This window comes from Aricia agestis, chromosome 8 (assembly GCF_905147365.1).
Source record: "Aricia agestis chromosome 8, ilAriAges1.1, whole genome shotgun sequence".
Lineage (NCBI taxonomy): Eukaryota > Metazoa > Arthropoda > Insecta > Lepidoptera > Lycaenidae > Aricia > Aricia agestis.
In genome coordinates this window covers 1,025,557-1,046,409 of record NC_056413.1, presented here as the reverse complement: position 1 = coordinate 1,046,409, position 20,853 = coordinate 1,025,557, and the positions used below count along the sequence as shown (strand labels likewise).

The window sequence follows — 20,853 nt, the reverse complement described above, 5'->3', positions numbered from 1 at the left end:
GTCGCCCATGGACACTCGCAGCATCAGAAGAGCTGCAAGTGCGTTGCCGGCCTTTTAAGAGGGAAAAGGGTAATAGGGGAGGGTAGGGAAGGGAAGGGAAGGGAATAGTTGAGGGTAGGGAAGGGAATAGGATAGGGGTTAGGGGATTGGGCCTCCGGTAAACTCACTCACTCGGCGAAACACTGCGCAAGCGCTGTTTCACGCCGGTTTTCTGTGAGAACGTGGTATTTATCCGGTCGAGCCGGCCCATTCGTGCCGAAGCATGGCTCTCCCACGTATAGTAACGCATAGTACATACCGTACGTCCCACGTATATTACATAAATAAAATATTATACAAAAGAAAACACGTACGGTACTTTAAATTACAGTTGCTCTCAAAATCGATTTTCTTTTGAAATTCGAATACGTAAATCAGTAGGTATATAAATTAACCGGTCTTTCACTGCGATGGGGCGGAGACGTATAAATTGTGAAAACTCCGAGAAGCCAATTTATTCGGGTAATGATGGGCCGGTATCGATTCGGAATCGGAGTGCGATGATTAACGACGCATTCGGTAATCGGGCGGCGATTAATGATACCAACTTGATACGATAGCGACTCGATACCGATTCGATACTCGGTGCGGTAATTATGAGCAAGAGAAGACATTCTTTTTTTAATTGTTAGCTACATTTTGGTATTAAATCATTCATGATTAGTAAATAGATGATTGTGAAATCCGTTCTAAGAGGATGTATATTGATGGCACCAGAGGTCATTGACCTTTCTAGTTTAGGAGCGACGAGAAAAATATTCACACTATATTGTGTTAACTAAAAACGTTTGTCCTCCAGATATCAATTAACTGTTTGAAACCAATTTTCCTCCCTTATTTTATAATTAAAATTAGCCAAAAAGTACCGGAATTTTTATTAAAAACCTACCTTTCAAAGTTAGGAATTTTCCTTATTTTGTACGAACCTTAATTGTACTGTTCCTTAAATATTAAAATAATTAAAATTATCAGATACATAATTATTATATGGCATACTTTCATTGTTACATGGAACAAAACGTATGTTATAAAACAATAAACAAAAATAAAGCATTTCATAAAGTCGTATCGCCGACACAGATCTAAAAGTAATTACGAAGGTATGCTCGTTACTTATCAACCTTATTAATATTTGCATAAGGTCGAAATCATTTGTCAATGTTAATTGTAGGACAAAAACATATTTTCAAATGAATTTACGAGCTTGCACGTGAAAATTGTTCGTAACTAGAGTTACATTATTGACATAATAATTACTGCTTTGATTAGGCTCATACACGGACTGAATATGTGACCGTGATTATAATATTAATAATAATAATAATATAATAATAATATCTATGGACGCTTCACACCACGTCAGTCTGGCCCAATGCTAAGTACCTAAAGGACTTGTGTTACAGGTACCAGACAACGGAAATATATTTAATACTTTTATTTATACTATACATATATTTAAGATTTTTATTATATCATACACTTATTTAATACACATCCAGACCCGGGAACATTGAAAACTTTTTTGTTCCGTCGGCGGGATTCGAACCCGCGACCCCCGGCTTGAGCTACCGACGCGCTCACCACTGAGCCACAGAGGTCGAAAAGGTATTGCATATTACGTTCCAAAATGTAATCTAGTGCATACTAGTGCTCCTGACGTGTTGAATGTTACACCATTAACTGATCTGAGGGCCTAGACAAGCGGCAAGCGATTATCGTAAACGCCAACGCTAACGCCACAAAATGTATAGGATTTGACATTAGTATTCGCTAGCGAAGCGATGACTTATATCAAATCGCATACATTTTGTTAGCGTTTACGATAATCGCTTGCCACTTGTCTACTAGGGCAAGTGTGACGTATTATTTATAACACATGGAAACTCTTTTATTATTATATCAAATATCAGTAGTAGTATTTAATTAGAAAAATAAAAGTATATTGAAATTTTACTCTACACTAAATGTAAGATGACGCTCGCAACTCAGTTGTGTCATCGTTTATCACGCCGGGACCATCCATTTTTAGGACTCAAAGTATATCCATATTCCATACAAAAACTCCAAATTTTAGAAAAATCTGTTCAGCGGTTTGGGTGTGATGGGTTAACAGAAAGACAGACAAATAGTCACACTTTCGTCTTTCGCACAATACGTCTGGGACCAACCATGTGCGGGTTTCCTCTTTTTTTTTTATTAAATAAGGGGGCAAACGAGCAAACGGGTCACCTGATGGTAAGCAACTTCCGTCGCCCATGGACACTCGCAACATCAGAAGAGCTGCAGGTGCGTTGCCGGCCTTTTAAGAGGGAATACGCTCTTTTCTTGAAGGTTTGCAGGTCGTATAGGTCCGGAAATACTGCTGGTGACAGTTCGTTCCAGAGTTTTACAGTGCGCGGCAGAAAGTTACGCGAAAAACGCACTGTTCTCACGATGTTTTCCTTCACCGTACGAGTGCGGCGTCCGTATAATACGCCTCCACCCGGGGTTGCGCACCAAAGGTCTACCCAATAGCACTGGCTAGAATACTAACCCAGTATGTACTATTTATTATATGTACCTATGTATAGATGTATATATTGGCACAAAAAAAAACTTCACAAATCTATTGTACTACTAAGATATAATCATTTTACTGCGGGAAAACAACCACTAAAATTTCACGTTGTATTTTGGAACATACCCATGACTGGAGAAAATTGACAGTAGTCAAAACATCCAGCTAGTAATTAACCTACGAATAGTACGGCTAATTGGACGATGTTCGATGTCAAGTGTGCGACAACCCTTTCAGATAAGGATGTTCCGTGTCTTGCTTTCATTTACTGTCACTGCATACAGGTGCACCGATTGTGAACTTTATCACAAAGGGATATGGTCGAAACTTGATTAACCGTGTCGACTGTCACGACTTACACACACGAAGGACATTACTTAGGTACACGTAATGTCTTAACTTATGTCTTGAAATACTGCACATACACAGTACAATCGTGAATAGATGCAAAGCAAAATCATGGTCTTTTGTGCTTAATTCTCTACTGAACATAAAAATATAATATTATTAAAATATTATAGTTTTTAGAAGCAGTAACAATTAAAATTGAAACTTTTATTAGGCCGATATGTTTAACCCGGCGTCATGGGGTGGAAAAGTGTCACTCGGATGTTGACGTGGGTTTCACAGACCCATTTATTTATAAATAAAAATAAAAATTATAAAAATCCTTTATAAACAAAAATATTAATGGTGGTTTTAGATTTTTAATAAAAAAATATATTTTTAATAACAATATAATAATATTAATTTATTATATCTTTTGGGATGCAAAGTACAACTCGACAGCTCCAGCTGTTAAGAATGTGACGGGTCTCACAGACCAAACCAACATGACGCCGAGTTAAATAAATTTAAGGTTAGCTTTTTTACTATTTCTTCGTAACTAGCGCTCAATTTACCCTGTGCAAGCGTAAATGTACCGAAACTTGTAACCCCGATCAATCACAAACTTTCAAATAGAGCTTAAAAATTTTAGGGGCAACAAATTCGCCTACATGAGCTAAACGTCAACTTGTAAACCCATATTATAAGCATCTTTTTAGAGATAACTTAGATATTTTATTTAGTGACGACGCATTGCGCCACGAACATTTTAATAATATATTTAATTTAAAATCCATAATTGTAACATTTCATACTCGATGTCGCCAGCAACTCCGTTGCGCCAAAATTCATACGCCCGGGAATCGTACATTTTTTCGAGACTAAAAATATCCTTTGTCCTTTCCAGGACTCCGAGTATATTTTTTTTATGATATAAGGGGGCAAACGAGCAAACGGGTCAACTGATGGAAAGCAACTTCCGTCGCCCATGGACACTCGCAGCATCAGAAGAGCTGCAGGTGCGTTGCCGGCCTTTTAATAGGGTAATAGGGGAGGGTAGGGAAGGGAAGGGAAGGGAGAAGGGGAGGATATGAAAGGGAATAGGGTAGGGAATTGGGCCTCCGGTAAACTCACTCACTCGGCGAAACACAGCGCAAGCGCTGTTTCACGCCGGTTTTCTGTGATGTCAAATTACAGAATAATCAGTTCAGCAGTTTGGGCGCGAAGAGGTAACTGATAGACAGATGGACAGACAGACACACTTTCAAATTTATAATATTTAAGTAATTAGCGTATTAATAAACTATAGAAAAAACTTATTTAATAAATTCTTTTTTTGCACACTTTACGGCGTCAAAAATTTCAGAATCCTGATTTAAATAAACAATAACTTATTATATTCATTGATTATACAAAATCTGAGCACATATTTGCAATACTCAAAACAAAGGCCAACTCTTTGATTAGTTATTCATGTCACTTACAATCTACGAAATTCGTAACTGAGATGATGTTCCAGATTACTCGCTCCCATTGTTGTCAAAGACAAAGCCTTTCCGGTGCTCCAGAAGAAAAATCAAAAGGGTCAAAAAAGAGATAAAAACCCGCCAATCAGGACGGCACAACGAGATATATAAATCATTTTCATTACCGACTTTGTCCCGTTGTATTAACTGACTGATATTTTTCAACCTTTGTTGCGTACTTTATTTAAGCTTGTTGCTTTATTTTGGGGATTGAAATCGTTTGGATTTTATCATTGTTAATAAAAGATGGGCTTATGGACAATATTTGGCACAAGAATCGTTTACTTTGTTACTTGCGTTCAGTAATGCTACATGCACAATCAAAATGCCTCAAGAATTCAAGTTCAAAAAGAACAATTGGTAAGACTTGGTGTTTGTAAAAATTTAAAAATAGAAGACTCAGAGAGTTTTTTACATTCATCCGCAGCTCTTTCGTAACAAATACAAAGAAATGTGGAATTGTTTCCATTGCGTTGATAGGAGCAATCTAGGTATCCGTGTTTTTTTCACGCCCCGTTTCACCCGCTATATTTTAAAGCGGCACAGACAATTTGAAACCTACAAAGGAGTAGTGTAATTCTCAAACAGCAGGAGCGACTTTAAGAATATTTTATCCGAGCTACTTAATATAAGCGCTCGCCCTGTTCTATGTAGAATAGAGGTGAGATTCGCTAGAAGATTCACTGGCAGAGCTGAGGTCGCAATTTCCTGAGAGCAAAACCTACTACGGGAAGTTTCCTGTTGAAATGGACAATACGTTGGGTTTTAATTTAAAAGCAACCTAGATAGAAGCCAACTACGAAACGTAGGCAATAAAACAACCGCTGCGCGAAGAAAAAGTTCGTGTAGGTCCATAATTGAGGTCGGCCGGCGGGATGATGTTAGTGGACTGTTTATTAACGGTAATGTTGAAACGCTCGGGGGCGAGCGTTAAAACACTATTATACCGTCGGGAATAAAATTTTATCGCCATTTCACTGGAATTTTCTCGTTTGTGTCAGCAATCTCGAAAGTGATCGGGATTAAAACTTAGAAGTTGATTTAACGGTCTCCTTCTCTATATCTCTGATCGCGAAGTTTAGAGTTTATTGAAATATAATGCCCCAGGGGTTCACGTCTTCGTGATAATTATTTGCGCTCACATACATTTTGTAACTTGAGATTAACTTAGTAATTCCTCTATACGTATCCTTATCATCCTTTTTATCTTGTTCAATATTTTAGGATTACGACCTTTTTGTAACTTGAAACTTACTTCATAATTATTTTATTAAGTTAAATAGTATCTTACTACAGGAATTACCCCATGTTTAATAACAATATTCCGGAAATTTTCCGCTACCACTCAAATATTCTTCCATGTGTGTGGTTTTACTGTACTTGTATGCGGTACTTACTATCCTCTTAATCTCTTGAGAGATGATCATAACAGCATCGCCTTCAATGCGTATATTTCACATGGGACACGTATCACGGACGTTGTATTCAGCATACGTAATTCGGTCCTTACTATTGAATCGGTTCTATGCTTTGATCGCTAGAGGGTTCTGGATGGCACTTTTGTATCAATCAACTTTTTCCCGTCACACTTTCGATGTTTTTCTTTGAAATTGATTCTAGTTTCGCTTAAAAGGAATTGCATAAAGTGTGAATGGTGAGTAATTTTTATTGAGTAGAAAAAAGTTGCAGAATCGTATCAAAATAATTTAGTACAAAGTAATAGAATCTACTTCAAATTTATTGACAAGTACATAAACCTTATTTTGATGCTGTTAAGCATTCGAGTACTAACCCACAAAAAATCACGTTCTTTAGATGATTTAGAACAAGACTGCATTCAAAATTTAACAACAAAAAATTGTGGGTTAGATCTTAGAACACTAATGATTAACAGCGACTATTTTTTGGTGCTGACTGTCATAATAATAGTATATCTTATAACACGAATACTTTTAATAACTAAAAGCAAAGTCATGAAAAGCTAAATTCTCCTCTCGCAGAATATGCTCCAAGACTTAAGTCAGATCACAAAGTAACTCTTGAAAGCACTCAGTACTACATATTCTCTTTGTTGGACTATAAATATTAATCCTAAGCAAAGCCAACTAGAACAAATGGAGGGGATAAATCTATACATCGCAAGTTACGACTTCATGCTCCAAATATACTTACGGCACATTAAAACTGTAATAAATGAAAAGTTTGTACATTTGGACGGTGCGTTATTGTTAACATTGTATTGCATTGCACATTTATTACAGGTTGTAATATTACAATGTGTACATGATTATACAATGTGTACATGATATAAAGGGGTGTGTAATAATTATGATTTTGTTAGTCCCGCAAAAAACAATTTTTCTAATTTAAGTCTTCAAATATTCGTGGAAGTGCGGGGAAGGTTTGTAAGGTAAGAAAATAAGAACATAATAATTTTGTATAAAATTCACTGTGTCATCTATAATATATAGGTACATGCCACGCACGACATGAAGATGTCTACGACTTTTTTATATCTTAAAAACTATAAGAAATCCTTACTCAAAATCCTGCAGCCTGAATTCAGTAATGATAGCTCGAATATTGTAATCCTTGGTCTTGGTATAAATTTCCCTCAAATATTGCTCGTCATTGTCTACATTGGATAATTTGCAAACCAGACAGAGCTTCGGTGGAATCAAATTATGGATCGCTGTTAATATTCCGTTTAATACTCGCCTTGCTAGACTTTTATTAATAGTATCACTAAGTCTTGTTTATAGAATATAGTTTGGATATAATATAATTGAATTTGAAAACTAAGGATTCTAAGCTACCCTATTTTCAAAAAAATGCTTAACTGTCACCTTAAGAGATGGTTACACGGTCGATCTGGCATCAGTTCAATCCATCAGTCTGAGACTGATCCAGACTGAGTTATCGTGTAACCGTCTGTTTTTATTATTTACTTTCCGGTCATCATTCTGGAGTCTTACAGCTAAAAGGTTCATTTTAATTCGTGCCCAGAAACAACATAAAAAGACAATAAACATAATAAAAAAAATACATTAGGATGTTCTTTTAAATGACAGCTGCTTTATATTTATGAGCCCTGATGATTATATAACCAATAAAGGTTTTGTGACACTACTAGTATCACAAAACTCTTATTGTAGGTCTAGTCACAAGGAATAATTAATTAAATTCAATTTCAACTTGAGTGCTGCAATAAAAATGCTCTACGACAGATTGAGAAATATTCAGTAATTATTTCCAACAAAATTCCAATCATAAACTCCATTTAAGCAATATTGCAAATCAAAGCGCCAAGACTTGTAAGACTATAAAGTCTCAAGTCGTAGACACAATAAAATCAAGACTGAGACGCAGACACAAAGACGTCTTTGACATTGACACTGTACAAGTGGCGTTGAGTGACGTATAAAAGCCTGCAATTTCCCTCCTCTGTCCCAGTCCTTGTTCTGGTTAGTCCTGAATGTCGTGACAAATGACATTCACTGCAATGCCTCATTCACAACGAGCGAAAGACGCATTGTGAATTGTTGCTTTTGTATGTTGAGTGTGAAATAATTGAGGTATTGATTTCTTGCGCTTTGCGTTCAATTGTTTGTTGTGTTGTAAGCGGCAAATTGGTTTGTAGTTTTTGCTTTTTTGCTTGTTTTTTGTTTACACATACAAATCTAGAGCAACACCTTTAAATCTACATGAATTGGAACTTAAACTATAAATAAATATTATTATTATTTTTATTTCGGTACTTTTATTATTATTTTTGAACTCTTTTACCAACTTTTATGGTTTACTTTTGATATTTTCCGCATACGGTAACTAAAAATAGAAGTTCCTCGGGTGCTCCTGCGAGGATATTATCATTTTTGATATCAAATAGCTTGTGAATTTATGTGAAAAAAATATGAACGATGAATTAGTGATTTTCGTAGAAGTTTATCCTGTGACATTGAATGAATACTTTAGTAACATTTTATGCTTGCTTAACGCTTTGAACTTTAGTTCTGTGTACTATATTTTTTATTCATATTTATAATTTTTTACGCATTATATTATTTATTTTATGCCTTTATAAGGTATGAAATATTAAATTATATTCATTTCCCCTTGTGATGTGAAACGAGCCTTGGTGTTCTAGTAATATGAAGATGCCTGCGTCGACACTCGACAGTGAAATGATCTCGACTAAGGAATTTGCATTTGATTAACACTATCTCCTGCGGAATATTACCTAACATTATTTAATTTAGTTATAGTTATTTGGAACAGAAATGATGAAAGTTAACTGATTTCTATTGATTACTAGATGATCCGGTGAACTTTGTATCACTTCGCTCCTAATAAATTATCCGGGACTTGGAGATCAAAACGGTGGAAACGTTTAATAACACCCTGCACAAATACAACGATTAGGCTACACCTGCCTGATGGACCAGAGCGAGATAGACGATACCAACATTCCGATAAAAATCTTCACGGATGGTAGTAAGCTTGAGGGTAAGGTGGGCGCAGCATTGTCAATATGGACAGGGGATCGGGAAACGCGACACCTTAAGCTCAAGCTTGCAGACTACTGCAGAGTCTATCAGGCGGAACTTCTTGCACTGAGCAGGGCCTCGAAAGTCGCTCTTGATACGTTGGATCACAAAATCGGAATCTACAGCGATTCAAGGGCGGCAATCGAGGCCGTGTGCAGCGCCGGAACCATGAATAAGGTTGCCTTACAAACTAAAAAGAACATCGCGTGTGCCTTGAACCAGAACAGAGAGATATCTCTGTTCTGGGACAAGGCACACGTGGGACTAACGGTAAACTAGGGTAAACTAGTAAAATAGAAAATGTGCCTAATCTTCTAACAGAATGCCCAATATACTCGAGGCCAAAATATGATCTGGAGATGAAAATAGGAGTAGAAATAAATATTAACAGCATAAAGGAAATTGTAAAAGATAAGAAAAATAGGGAAGATTTTTTGCTTTATTGTGTTAAAATAATAAAAGGAGTAAATAGTACTTATTAACAGAAGAAGATAATTGTGTACTGTGTAGACATAGGACAGTATAAATTGTATTAAGAACATAAATCTCTCGAATAAAAATCAGGGACAAGAGCATTATTAAAAAAAACCTTCGTTGGACTTTGACGCATATTTCTTGACTAGAAGTATCCAAATCGGTTCAGAGTTAAAATTCTTATTTTAATAATTATAGATGCAGAAAATAATTTATAAATTTTAATATTTCAAAAATTTAAATGTTATTACAGTTCTACACAATATTCATGGAGCATGCAATATTTCTGTGATTTATCACCTAGTTATTGTTGTAATTGCTCATGCATGGAAAAAGTATTTTATTTTGGTTTGACGTGGGAGAGCCTTGTTTCGGCACGAATGGGCCGGCTCGACCGGAGAAATATCACGGGCTCACAGAAAACCGGCGTGAAACAGCGCTTGCGCTGTGTTTCGCCGAGTTAGTGAGTTTACCGGAGGCCCAATTTTACCCTTTTCCCTTCCCGGAAGGGTAGGGAAGGAAATAGGGGAGGGTATCCCCTATTTCCTTCCCTACCCTCCCCTATTCCCTTCCCTACCCTCCCCTATTAGCCTATTCCCTCTTAAAAGGCCGGCAACGTACCTGCAGCTCTTCTGATGCGGATTCGCCCATGGAGGCGATGGAAGTTGCTTTCCATCAGGTGGTTTGCCCCCTTATTTCATTAAAAAAAAAAGTCTTCACTTAAATATAGATTTAAATAAAAGTGACTAATTACCACACTGAAATCCAAATTTAAATGAAGACCAATATCAGATCCAATTATTACTTTCTTAAATTTATGTTGCAAGCTAACTACAGCATCATAGAATTGTTCACTTTTTTCATCACCTCCTCCAATTAGCTTAAAACTTCAGAATAATGAAGTCTTGAATCTCTAACAATAAAATTTCGGTTCTGTATTAAGCCAGACAAATTTATATTCCCATTAGGTGGATCTTGCGGAGTCTTTTGTATGTAACAAAGCGTGGTGGCAAACAGTGATTTAGCTTTCCGGTTGACATTTTCCCTGAGATAAATTATAAGCTAAATTTGGAAAGATATATTAATTTAAAGATACACAATCTTTGTCACCAGCGTCAATGTTCGTTAGATTTAAAGTAAATTCACGTCACTTAATTTTTAAACCTACCTCTATAATAATTATGATCTATTCTTAAATTACAAAAAAATCTGCTTACATCTCTACAAGCAAAACTCTACTATTTCAATTCAATTCAATTAAAGGCTATTTTGTCATCTATCCAGAATCAGAATAAGCATAACCATAGTGTGAGGTTGTTTGCATCCTTGCCCCCATTAGAAATGCTATCTGAGAGCCAAAGGATATTTGTAAGTCTAATTATTTTTTTTATGAACTAAGCGGGCAAACGGGTCGCCTGATGGAAAGCAACTACCGTCACCCATGGACACTCACAACATCAGAAGACCTGCAGGTGCGTTGCCGGCCTTTTAAGAGTGAACACGCTCTTTTCTTGAAGATTTGCAGGTCGTATAGGTCCGGAAATACTGCCGGTGACAGTTTGCTCCAGAGTTTTACAGTGCGCGGCAGAAAGTTACGCGAGAAACGCAGGATTATAACCTTTTTTAAAATTATTCTCCTAGAGTGTAGACTGTTACAATTCTTCATTGATTAATATGAAAAAAGGGGATCAATTAACATGTTCACACACCAACACAATTTTAAGTCATTATTAAACAAAGTCACAATATTATTATTTCATTTCGCACATATTTGTTTTGTTGATTGAAATAATATTAGTCGCGTAATCAGAACCGCTGGAACAGTCAACAAATTATTCAATTATTTAGCGACATCTATCGATAACGCTATGCAACGTGACGTCATTATGTGTTTCTGATGTTTGAGCATAATATTAAAAGGCGTTGGGTTATAGTGGATAAGCAATATTGCCACCATGATTGCAAAGCTGTCAATAGCACGAACAATCAACGTCGACTATGGCAAATAAATGAATGCACACCTCTTATATACGTTTATATTTTGATTATCTATCATCGGCAAACGTGGCGCATAAAGTGATGTATTTCAACTTTTCCTTAATTTAGACTCTGTATGAAAAACATCACCGATTGAAATAAAAGCTGGAACTAATAAAATAGAATTCTCTTTGGAAATTGGCCTCGTTTACGTAACAGATTAATCATTAATTGAAAGCTACACGGGACGACCTCCAGTATCAAAAACTACTGGAGCGATAACTACAAAAACAAAAGCATTTATCAGTCAGCTAATTCTGTGAGGCTATTTCAAGGAAAATATATTGCTCTGAAGTGGGTCACAATTTGAAAAACAGGCAATGATAAAGTGTCTCGTCGCTCGGGGAGTATTAGCTTCCCTTCCAGTAATTTGGAAACGACCGATCCCTCAGGACTCTTTGTCGATTATAGCGATTTTATCAATAATTATAAGCTACGTGTCCCTGCATTTGATTGTATGAAATTTTCAATTAAAATATGCAAATTCCTGTCGTCACTCGCGAGGTAAATGCCTGTAAGAATGTTTTTAAAACACTTTTATCGTTCCAAGTTTATTATTATGGAAATGAGCGCGTTACTCTCTGGGTTGATTGTCTGTGCTAATCTGAAATTAATATTTTTAACAAAGAATTTCACTTTTGCTTTTTTACTTCTGATCTTCGTCTTAACTTTTATTACTTCTTATAAATTGTTTACAGTGGACTTTTCATTACCATCGACAACTTTGAGTTTTTTCAGAAAAGCTTTTAGATTTTTTACGATTATTTTTAGCAATTAAATTAATTCAACTGTTTGAAATATGTTGCTTTATATAAATTAAATGTTACGATATACTTACCTAAAACATTTTCTTAGAATAATGTTTACGTTCACTACGAACAATTGATTAAGAAAATACATCCATTAATAATATTCTATCATTTATCTAGCGTAGGCTTAATTAACAAGAAGCCTAATGTAGGTTTTATTACTATAAATCACAAATGTGAACTTGTTTCTAAAAAGCATGAATTGGCAAAGCAATAGAACATGTTACACAAAATAACGACCTACTTCTATTCTATGTTTAAATTTCAAGCCACGAGCCAGCTACAACGTATTGTACAATACAATAGATTAAACATTAACTATTTAAAGTTATATTTATCTTGCAGTCGAAGCGAATTTCGGTCCAGAATTATGTCTTCTGCTCGTATAATAAATATTCATATCGCACACGATTTTATGTTGTATTTTTAGGGGAATAGAATACAGTTTCGCTTCTGGGGTTTACGTCGTATGTTTGCCCGTAGAATTTACTATGTCAATAGCTAACATCTATGCCTTATCTAGGAGTATTATGTCCGCTTGTTCCTGTTTTACGATGTTGTTTATTATCATAAAATAAAGGAGATAAGGGTAAGTTTGGACGTTCTCGAAGATTACCCAACTTTTTGAACGTTTCTCGGGAAATCGAGCAAGGATAAGAGACATTTAGAAAGACATTTGTACTTGAGAAAAATTTAATTGATGCAAGCCAAGATCCTGAATATTTAAGCCATTCCCTGATTCTTCATTTTTTTCCAAAATTTCTTAGGCCATAAAGATTATAATCTATATATATAAAACTCAAAGGTGATTGACTGACTGATTGACATAGTGATCTATCAACGCACAGCCCAAACAACTGGACGGATCGGGCTGAAATTTGGCATGCAGGTAGATGTTATGACGTAGGCATCCGCTAAGAAAGGATTTTGATAAATTCCAACCCCAAGGGGTTCAAATAGGGGATGAAAGTTTGTATATAATAATACTTCTTAACGAGCGAAGCCACGGGCAAAAGCTCGTTAAAATTATAAAGTAAGTCCGTATTCCAAATAATAATATGTATGTGCTACTGTTTGTAATGCCTTAGATAATCCAGCCATAATTAAATCTTGTACCCATTGTCAGGGGGACAGAAAAGGACACGACGAGGAGAGGAAAAACTTTGCCCGATGGATAAAAATAAAATTTATATCACCATCCGTCATGTAGGTAGAGTTATCCAGAAAAGTTTCAGAAATAAAAATAATATATGAGGCGGATACTGGTTCTCTTATACTTTTATTTGTTGGTATAAAATCAATAGAATTATGAATACGTGACTGAATTAAAGTTGCAATTTGCGTGTAGGTTACATTTGTAACCTAGCGTAGAATAGAATTTTTTTTTAATATGGGAATATTCATTATTTCATGGAGCTCATGAATCATTACAGATGGTCTATTTATGTAATAGTAATAACAAAAGTTTACATTTAGGTTTAAACTTCTAGTCTTATCTTTTTTAACTGGCAATTGTTCACCGCACATTACCACCACTGCAACTCCTGTGTCGCTACTCGCTAGGATTAGCAGTGGTAAGCAACCACGAAAACTCTTACGGTTTCAGAGGTGCCCGCATCTGTCTTGGGACCTGCAAGTCGCAACGAAAAAGTAGAGGTAGTAGAATAATATTCGAAATATTTAAATATATATTTAGTAACATTTAAAATATGCAGTACTATGTATTAAGATAATATATTCCGAGTAATATAAAAGCTGGATTTTGAATAATTTCAAGTCATGACAAGGCAGTTACGTAGCAGGCTGTGTCCCAAATCCGAGTTGTCGTCGGACACAAACGTTTCCACAATAACCTCGTAGCTCTAAAATTTCATTCAACGTTAAACTATTTTTAATTTTAGAATCTTTTGAATGCAGCCATTTTGGTTTTACGTTCTTTACACAAATACTGAGAAGCTTTTGAAATAACTCTGCAAAATATTATATTATCTCACCTGACTCTAAAAATCAAACATCGTCCTTCTCTCTTCACACTCACGCCCGTCTTTCATATGCCAGGTGAAAAAGGACGGCGCGGAATCATCGCCGAGTTAGTTTTACTTGAATAAAAGACGAACTATAATGATTATGAAAAAAGTGTTTTGAGCAGATTTAGGTGTTATCAATACCTTTTTAGATATTAAAAAATATTAAAGAAAAGACAGAAAACTTTGAAGATCCAAGCAAAAATGTGTCTAAAACAAGGTTTTTTGTAAAAAAGAAACTATCGAGCATTTTTTGAGTAATTGTGCTTTCGTCTTGAGCATTTAATATTTATGAACTGAAGTTACTTGTGTCAAAAAATCAGTTTTCTAGACCTTACAGATTTTGAGATCTAGGTTAATGTATGTAGTCACGTTAGGGTCATATGGGCTCTTAAATGGTAATTTTAATTTAATTAATTTATTAATATAAATGTTTACAAGGAACAAATTAATGTTAAAAAAAATCTCGTTACTTGACATCCGGTAGCTGTAAATACAAATTAAGTATATCAAGTGCGTATTAAAAATGTAGTCGTTACAAAATAGAAAATAATTTTCCTGTACGCCTACAAGTACATCATTAAACGTTCGTATGAAAATGATACTTTTATTTCCCAGGTTGAAACGTTAAAACAAGGCATATGGGTGAATGCAATTTGACATGAAAGTAGAACGATACTGCAAGAATAAAAGGAGTATTCAATGCACGCGAAAATTGGAACATGTCTAGTGTTGCACTGTTAAATATTTGAAAAGAATTTTCAACTAATTACAAAATAAACTGCACTCGAACAATTTTTATACTTGTGAAGTGGCGCTTGAAGAACTTTCGGGAATATTTTTACTTGGTCTCAATTTTTAACATTTAATTAATGAGTGTGTAAAAAACCCAGACATTTTTGGATCTTTGGAATGCAAATTTTATACTCCCTGTCAAATTATTTTGATGTATTTTATCTTGATGCTGCAAGTCATAGTGAAGATATTATTACTTAAACGGAAGGTTCATGGATATATCAGTCGGTCAATGAAGAAGTGGGATAAGTGATAACACATGCTCGAGTTTTTTTGTCAATATTTGACTGAAAATTAACTAAAACGAAGTATAGGGTATGTTCGGGCCCCATGGTCTCTAAATAGCACCAGCTAATTATATTTACAACCACTGAAAATTTAATATTTTAAATACCCTCCACATTGATAATTTTTATGTACTTATTTGATTCGTTGATATTCATTACATTCCATTATCTTAGTTCGCACAAGCAAGTTACCAGAAGCTAATTTTGTTAAATCTATCTTTAATTGACCAACTAACTGAATATACATAAAGGCAGATTCATATGTCAGTGGTTGTCGTCAGTCGTGCTGACTTGAAATCAATTTACACTATGGCAGTGCACACGCCAGTAGACTAACGTCTGTTATTGACTCAATGTAAATCTGCTTCAACAGAACTTCCATCTAATCTCTCTTCGTTTGTTCCAGATAATCCAGTAAATGGTCCGACACAGAGCCATTGTCCGAGATGGTCGACTTATAGCACCGGACATTATCTACCTCAAGCGGCTGCGGTGGAAGCGAAAAGATGCTCGTGCTGATCCTAGTCCACTTCATCACGCTACCGGCCCTCAGCACCAGATCCGTGAGAGGAGACACCACCATGGAGGACAAAGCCCAACCGCTGATAAGCTCTAGAGTTGTAAGAACCAAGTACGGAGACATCAGAGGTTTTATTGTGACTCCTGAGTCCAGGTATCTCGAACCGGTTGAGGTTTTTCGAGGGATCCCGTACGCTTCCCCGCCAGTTGGCACCTTGAGGTTCATGCCACCGGTGTCAGGGGCACAGTGGTCGGGTGTGAAGATAGCAGAGGAGTTCAGTCCGGTGTGCCCACAAGTTCTGCCGGATATAAGGAATGAGACAGCAGTGCTGAAGAGGATATCGAAAGGAAGGCTGGAGTATCTGAAGAGGATACTGCCGTTCCTCACAAACCAATCGGAGGATTGCCTGTACTTGAACATCTATGCGCCCGCTCAAGGTATTTATAATTTGTTTCACCTTTACCCTTAATTTAAAATGTTTACTCTTGACTATGAACAGACTTTTTAACCAAAAACAAAATTTCACGTTAACTGTCAGTGTATGAATATTTTATTAGTGAGAGGAGCCACCCGCTTATAAAATATTTATAATAAATAGAAGAAGAACAAGGACTTTAAAGTATTTTTCCAAGCTTGAATATTTTATTTTTATATAAACCGATTAAAATCACTTAGAGCAAGTGATTTTAAGCAAATCAAACACTTTAAAAGGCTATTCACAAATTGATTAAGTTGTATTCCTTTGATTCTCTTTATCGTGGAGGCCTAACAAGTTTTCTTGTTAATCAGTCTCAAGTCTCGAGGGTACAATGAAGCTACGCACTGTCCAGATTAGTTCTTAGTTCAAACATTTTGGGCCATGGGTGGTATATATTTGAAGTATTTTGATTGCTTTGAATTTGTAATCCAAATACAATCCTACAAGGGTTGGCTGAAGAAATAACACCGCCATATTGTACAGATGTTAATGAGAGATACCTCTTTTACAATCACATCTTATCAACGTACATCTAAATTTCAATTGACATGTGCAGACTGACCATATTCTGATTAAAATTCAGACAATTTTGTTGAAGTAATGTTATATTTGACGTCAATTATAACCGCATTAACATTTTTATAATTACAGCCACACTCAGTGACATTTAATGATAACTGAACTTTAATTTAATAAAAACTTTGACAGAAATAGTATAGAGTTTCTGTCTAAATCATTAAATAAAAGTTAGGTGAAATATTTTCACATATCTGAGTGCCGCACTCAGAAACGAAGATTATTTACTTAGCTGTAATTAAATTAAGATTTTGAATTAAGCCCCACACATTATCTGCCAAAATTCATTAAATTAAAATTTAATCATCATTAAATGTCTCTGAGTGCATTTTCCAAGTGAAATAATTAGTTGCTAGCCAATACTCAATACCTCAGCAACGAACACAGAGATGAGAACATAATGTTTAATTAAAGAAATAAATAGGTTCAGCTGTAATTACATTTTATTGAGTGCCGCCGCACCCGCTACTAATCTCACTTTTATTTCATTAAGAACTACATTTATCAGTCTCTAGAAAAGTATTGAGGAGATATAACTTCATAACGAAGTACATTCGATTGTCTAATATCCCAACTAATATTGAAAAATGTGAATGTAAGCTTTTTACGATTTTACGTGAAAACTTCTTATTCAATTATCATGAAACTTTGTACGTATGTTTTTGGAGGTATGATAAGTAACGATAGTATTATGTATAAAAAATTAAAATTAAGTTAATCGAATATTATATCAAAGCAATATTTTCTTTCCATTATATTTATTATTGTGCTGCTTTTTATATCGATTTTGTATATAATATGTCAGATATTTTAAAACAATATTTTCTTTCAATCATCATCATCATCATAATATTAATACGCGAACGATAAACTTTGTAACCCTTTTTACGAAAAATGGAGAAACGTAGGTGCATGAAATTTTGCACTGTTATAGTTTATATGGTGAAGGAGTGCATCGAACTAATATTATTTTGAAATTATGCTGTTATCATACATTTTTTTAACAAATAAAATATTACACACACTCTAACACACACACATGAGAAATGACAGAGTTTTGAGTGACAAGCTTATACATACGAAATATACTCTTTTATTTATGGTTGAAGTCTGTTGACAACAAGTTGACAAATTGAAAATGGATTATAGTTTTTTTATTGAATCTAAGATACTATTAGACAATGCTTACACGGCCAGTCTGAGCTCAGCTAAGTCCCAGAGACAAGAGTTAAAAAAAATGATTAAGTCAATATTTTTTACAAAATATAGGTGGTAGTCCAAGTGTCGTTGAAACTAAGGTCGAATTTCGACCATTGAGCGATCTCTAGTAATTATAATTGTACTAGATGAATGATTAATTTCATCATAGTATAATACAACTAAATATTAATAATTTCGAAACATTATATAATTTGAGATAAGTAATGTAAGAATTTACCACATTTTTCACCACATTAACCAAAATTTAATTACATAAATAAATCATGCAGTGAACAAATTAAATGAAAGTACGTTTATTTAGCGGGTTATATGAGCGCGAGTGTTTATTCGTAATTAGATGGGGAAGAAATGGCGCAGTTATATTACGAGATGTTCCTTGCTGTGTCCCATTTAATTCGTCTTGTTATTTATTAAAAACTAGAGATCGCCCAATGGTCGAAATTCGACCTTAATTTCAACGACATTAGGACTGCTACCTACCCATATTTTGTAAAAAAACATTGACTTTATAATATTTTTTTTCGACTCTTGTCTCTGGGACTTACTTGATCTCAGACTGGCCGCGTAAGCATTGTCTAATAGTGTCTAAGATTCAATAAAAAAAACTATAAGTTATCCATTATCAATTGGTCAACTCGTTGTCAACAGAATTCAACCATAAATAAAAAGAATATAATTCGTATGTATAGGCTTGTCACTAAAAAATCTGTCATTTCTCATGTGTGTGTGTGTGTAAGGTTTTATTTGTTAAAAAAAATGTATGATAAAAGCATAATTTCAAAATAATATTAGTTCAATGCACTCCTTCACCATATAAACTTTAACTGTGCAAAATTTCATGCACCTACGTTTCCCCATTTTTCGTAAAAAGGGTTTTTCGTTCGCGTATTAATATTATGATGATGATATTTGTCATTATCAGCACCTGTCCTTATCTCTATAATATTGAAGAAAATTCTTAGCAGCGTTGTGTAGTTTTTGGTATGGGTAAAACACAACAAAAAATTTAATCAGGACGCGTGATCAAAAAAATCGTGTGGCACTCGGAGGCTGCCGCGGTAAAGCTATTGTATAGCATTTTTTATTAACTTATGTAATAATTCGCATACATCTAGTCGCACGCACACAAACACCGTGCCAAAGTCTGGCAACGCCGCTTTACGGAATTTCTTAATTCGGTGGCTACGCAAAAGCACGCGATAAAAGCTATACAATAGTTTGAAACAGAAGAAGAAAATACCGCTGATGAGGCGTAGAAGAGGACGTTATTAATCTCCTATACTATTCCTACCGTGCGTCAAAAATAGATGCTGTCATTTCGTTTGAATTTCTGCCAGCACACCCTGAAAGCAAGACGTTGTTTTTATTTGATACTATCAATCAATCAACTAATGATCGCTTCTAAGAATCAAATAAAAAATTCAAAATTGCGAACTCCAAAATTCCTAAAATACTATTTCTCCTACATAAAACCTCAATATAATTATACCTAGTATGTTTTTCATTTAATGTAAGAAGATTTTTCTCAAACACAAAAACCAAAGACGGAAAATGTTGTTTAGGACAGTTTGTTTGGTTAGGCCTGACCTTACTCTGAATTCATTGCAAGCTTTTTGGCCTATTAAAATAAAAAAATCCGGGTCACGCAATTTTGAGGTCATGATATTGTTGATTAGGTTTTTTGAAGTAGTTTATACTATGTAAAACAGATAATATAACCCAGAAATGATTTATCTAATACGAACAAAAAACAATATCTGTACTCTCTCTCTGTGATCTATCAATACACATCCTAAACCACTGGACGGGTCGGGCTGAAATTTGGCATGCAGGTAGATGTTATGACGAAGGCATCCGCTAAGAAAGAATTTTGATAAATTCCAACCCCAAGGGGTTCAAATAGGGGATGTAAGTTTGTATATAATAATACTTCTTAATGCGAGCGAAGCCGCGGGCAAAAGCTCGTCTTATAATAAACCCTAGCACACAAACGTTCTTCAACGACTTTTTTAAATTTATTAACTGAAAGATTTTGAATATTTTCTGGGATTTTATTATAATATAGACGTATACATTGGCCTTGGAAAGGTTTGCTCACTTTGCTAAGCTTCGTTATTGGAATATCTAACTTGTGATTATTTGGTTTTAAAATTATTTACATTTCTTTCCCTGAGAGATTCAAAGGATATATTGTAATATTTTATTATACAGTATAATGCTAATGTGCCTGAATCGGGCATAGTTATACCTAAAAGGGGATTCAGATGACTCTGAAGGGCAAAAAATACAGAATACCATCAATATAACAGGTTGTTATATTTACTACATATATTTACTGACTTCCGCAAAATCGAAAGAAATGCTAGTGATTATAATAATTATTATTGTTCTCCGTTTGTGTTTGTTGTGCTCTCGTAAGCTTTTGATTTGATTCTTAGAAGTGAGTTGTTGTTAGATACAATTGTTATACGGAACATTATTTTTTTTCAAATAATGTACCAATTATATTTACGTTGTCCGGTAACGAGTTGTAATTTTTAACCAATTGTTTGTATTTGTGTTCCACGAATAATTTCTAGAAGTGGACTAACTTACACTACTGCATATGTTTATACTGCGGAGGCAAAGTCTACCTG

The 20,853-nt window shown here is 34.9% G+C and overlaps 1 protein-coding gene and 1 long non-coding RNA gene across 2 annotated transcripts in view; one reads left to right on the top strand and one right to left on the bottom strand.

The window, feature by feature from the left end:
- Nucleotides 1–20,853, top strand: part of LOC121729731 (neuroligin-4, X-linked) — a 108,277-nt gene that overhangs the window by 26,689 nt on the left and 60,735 nt on the right. Inside the window, exon 2 of the mRNA XM_042118340.1 lies at nucleotides 15,829–16,379. Within this exon, the coding sequence (XP_041974274.1) occupies nucleotides 15,929–16,379 (451 nt within the window). The 5' untranslated portion in view covers nucleotides 15,829–15,928. The remainder of the gene's footprint in view (nucleotides 1–15,828; nucleotides 16,380–20,853) is intronic.
- Nucleotides 2,644–9,375, bottom strand: LOC121729732. The gene is made up of 3 exons (XR_006035998.1): nucleotides 9,316–9,375; nucleotides 3,408–3,411; nucleotides 2,644–2,655 (listed from the first exon to the last, which is right to left on the bottom strand). It is a non-coding gene; the product is annotated as an uncharacterized LOC121729732 (long non-coding RNA).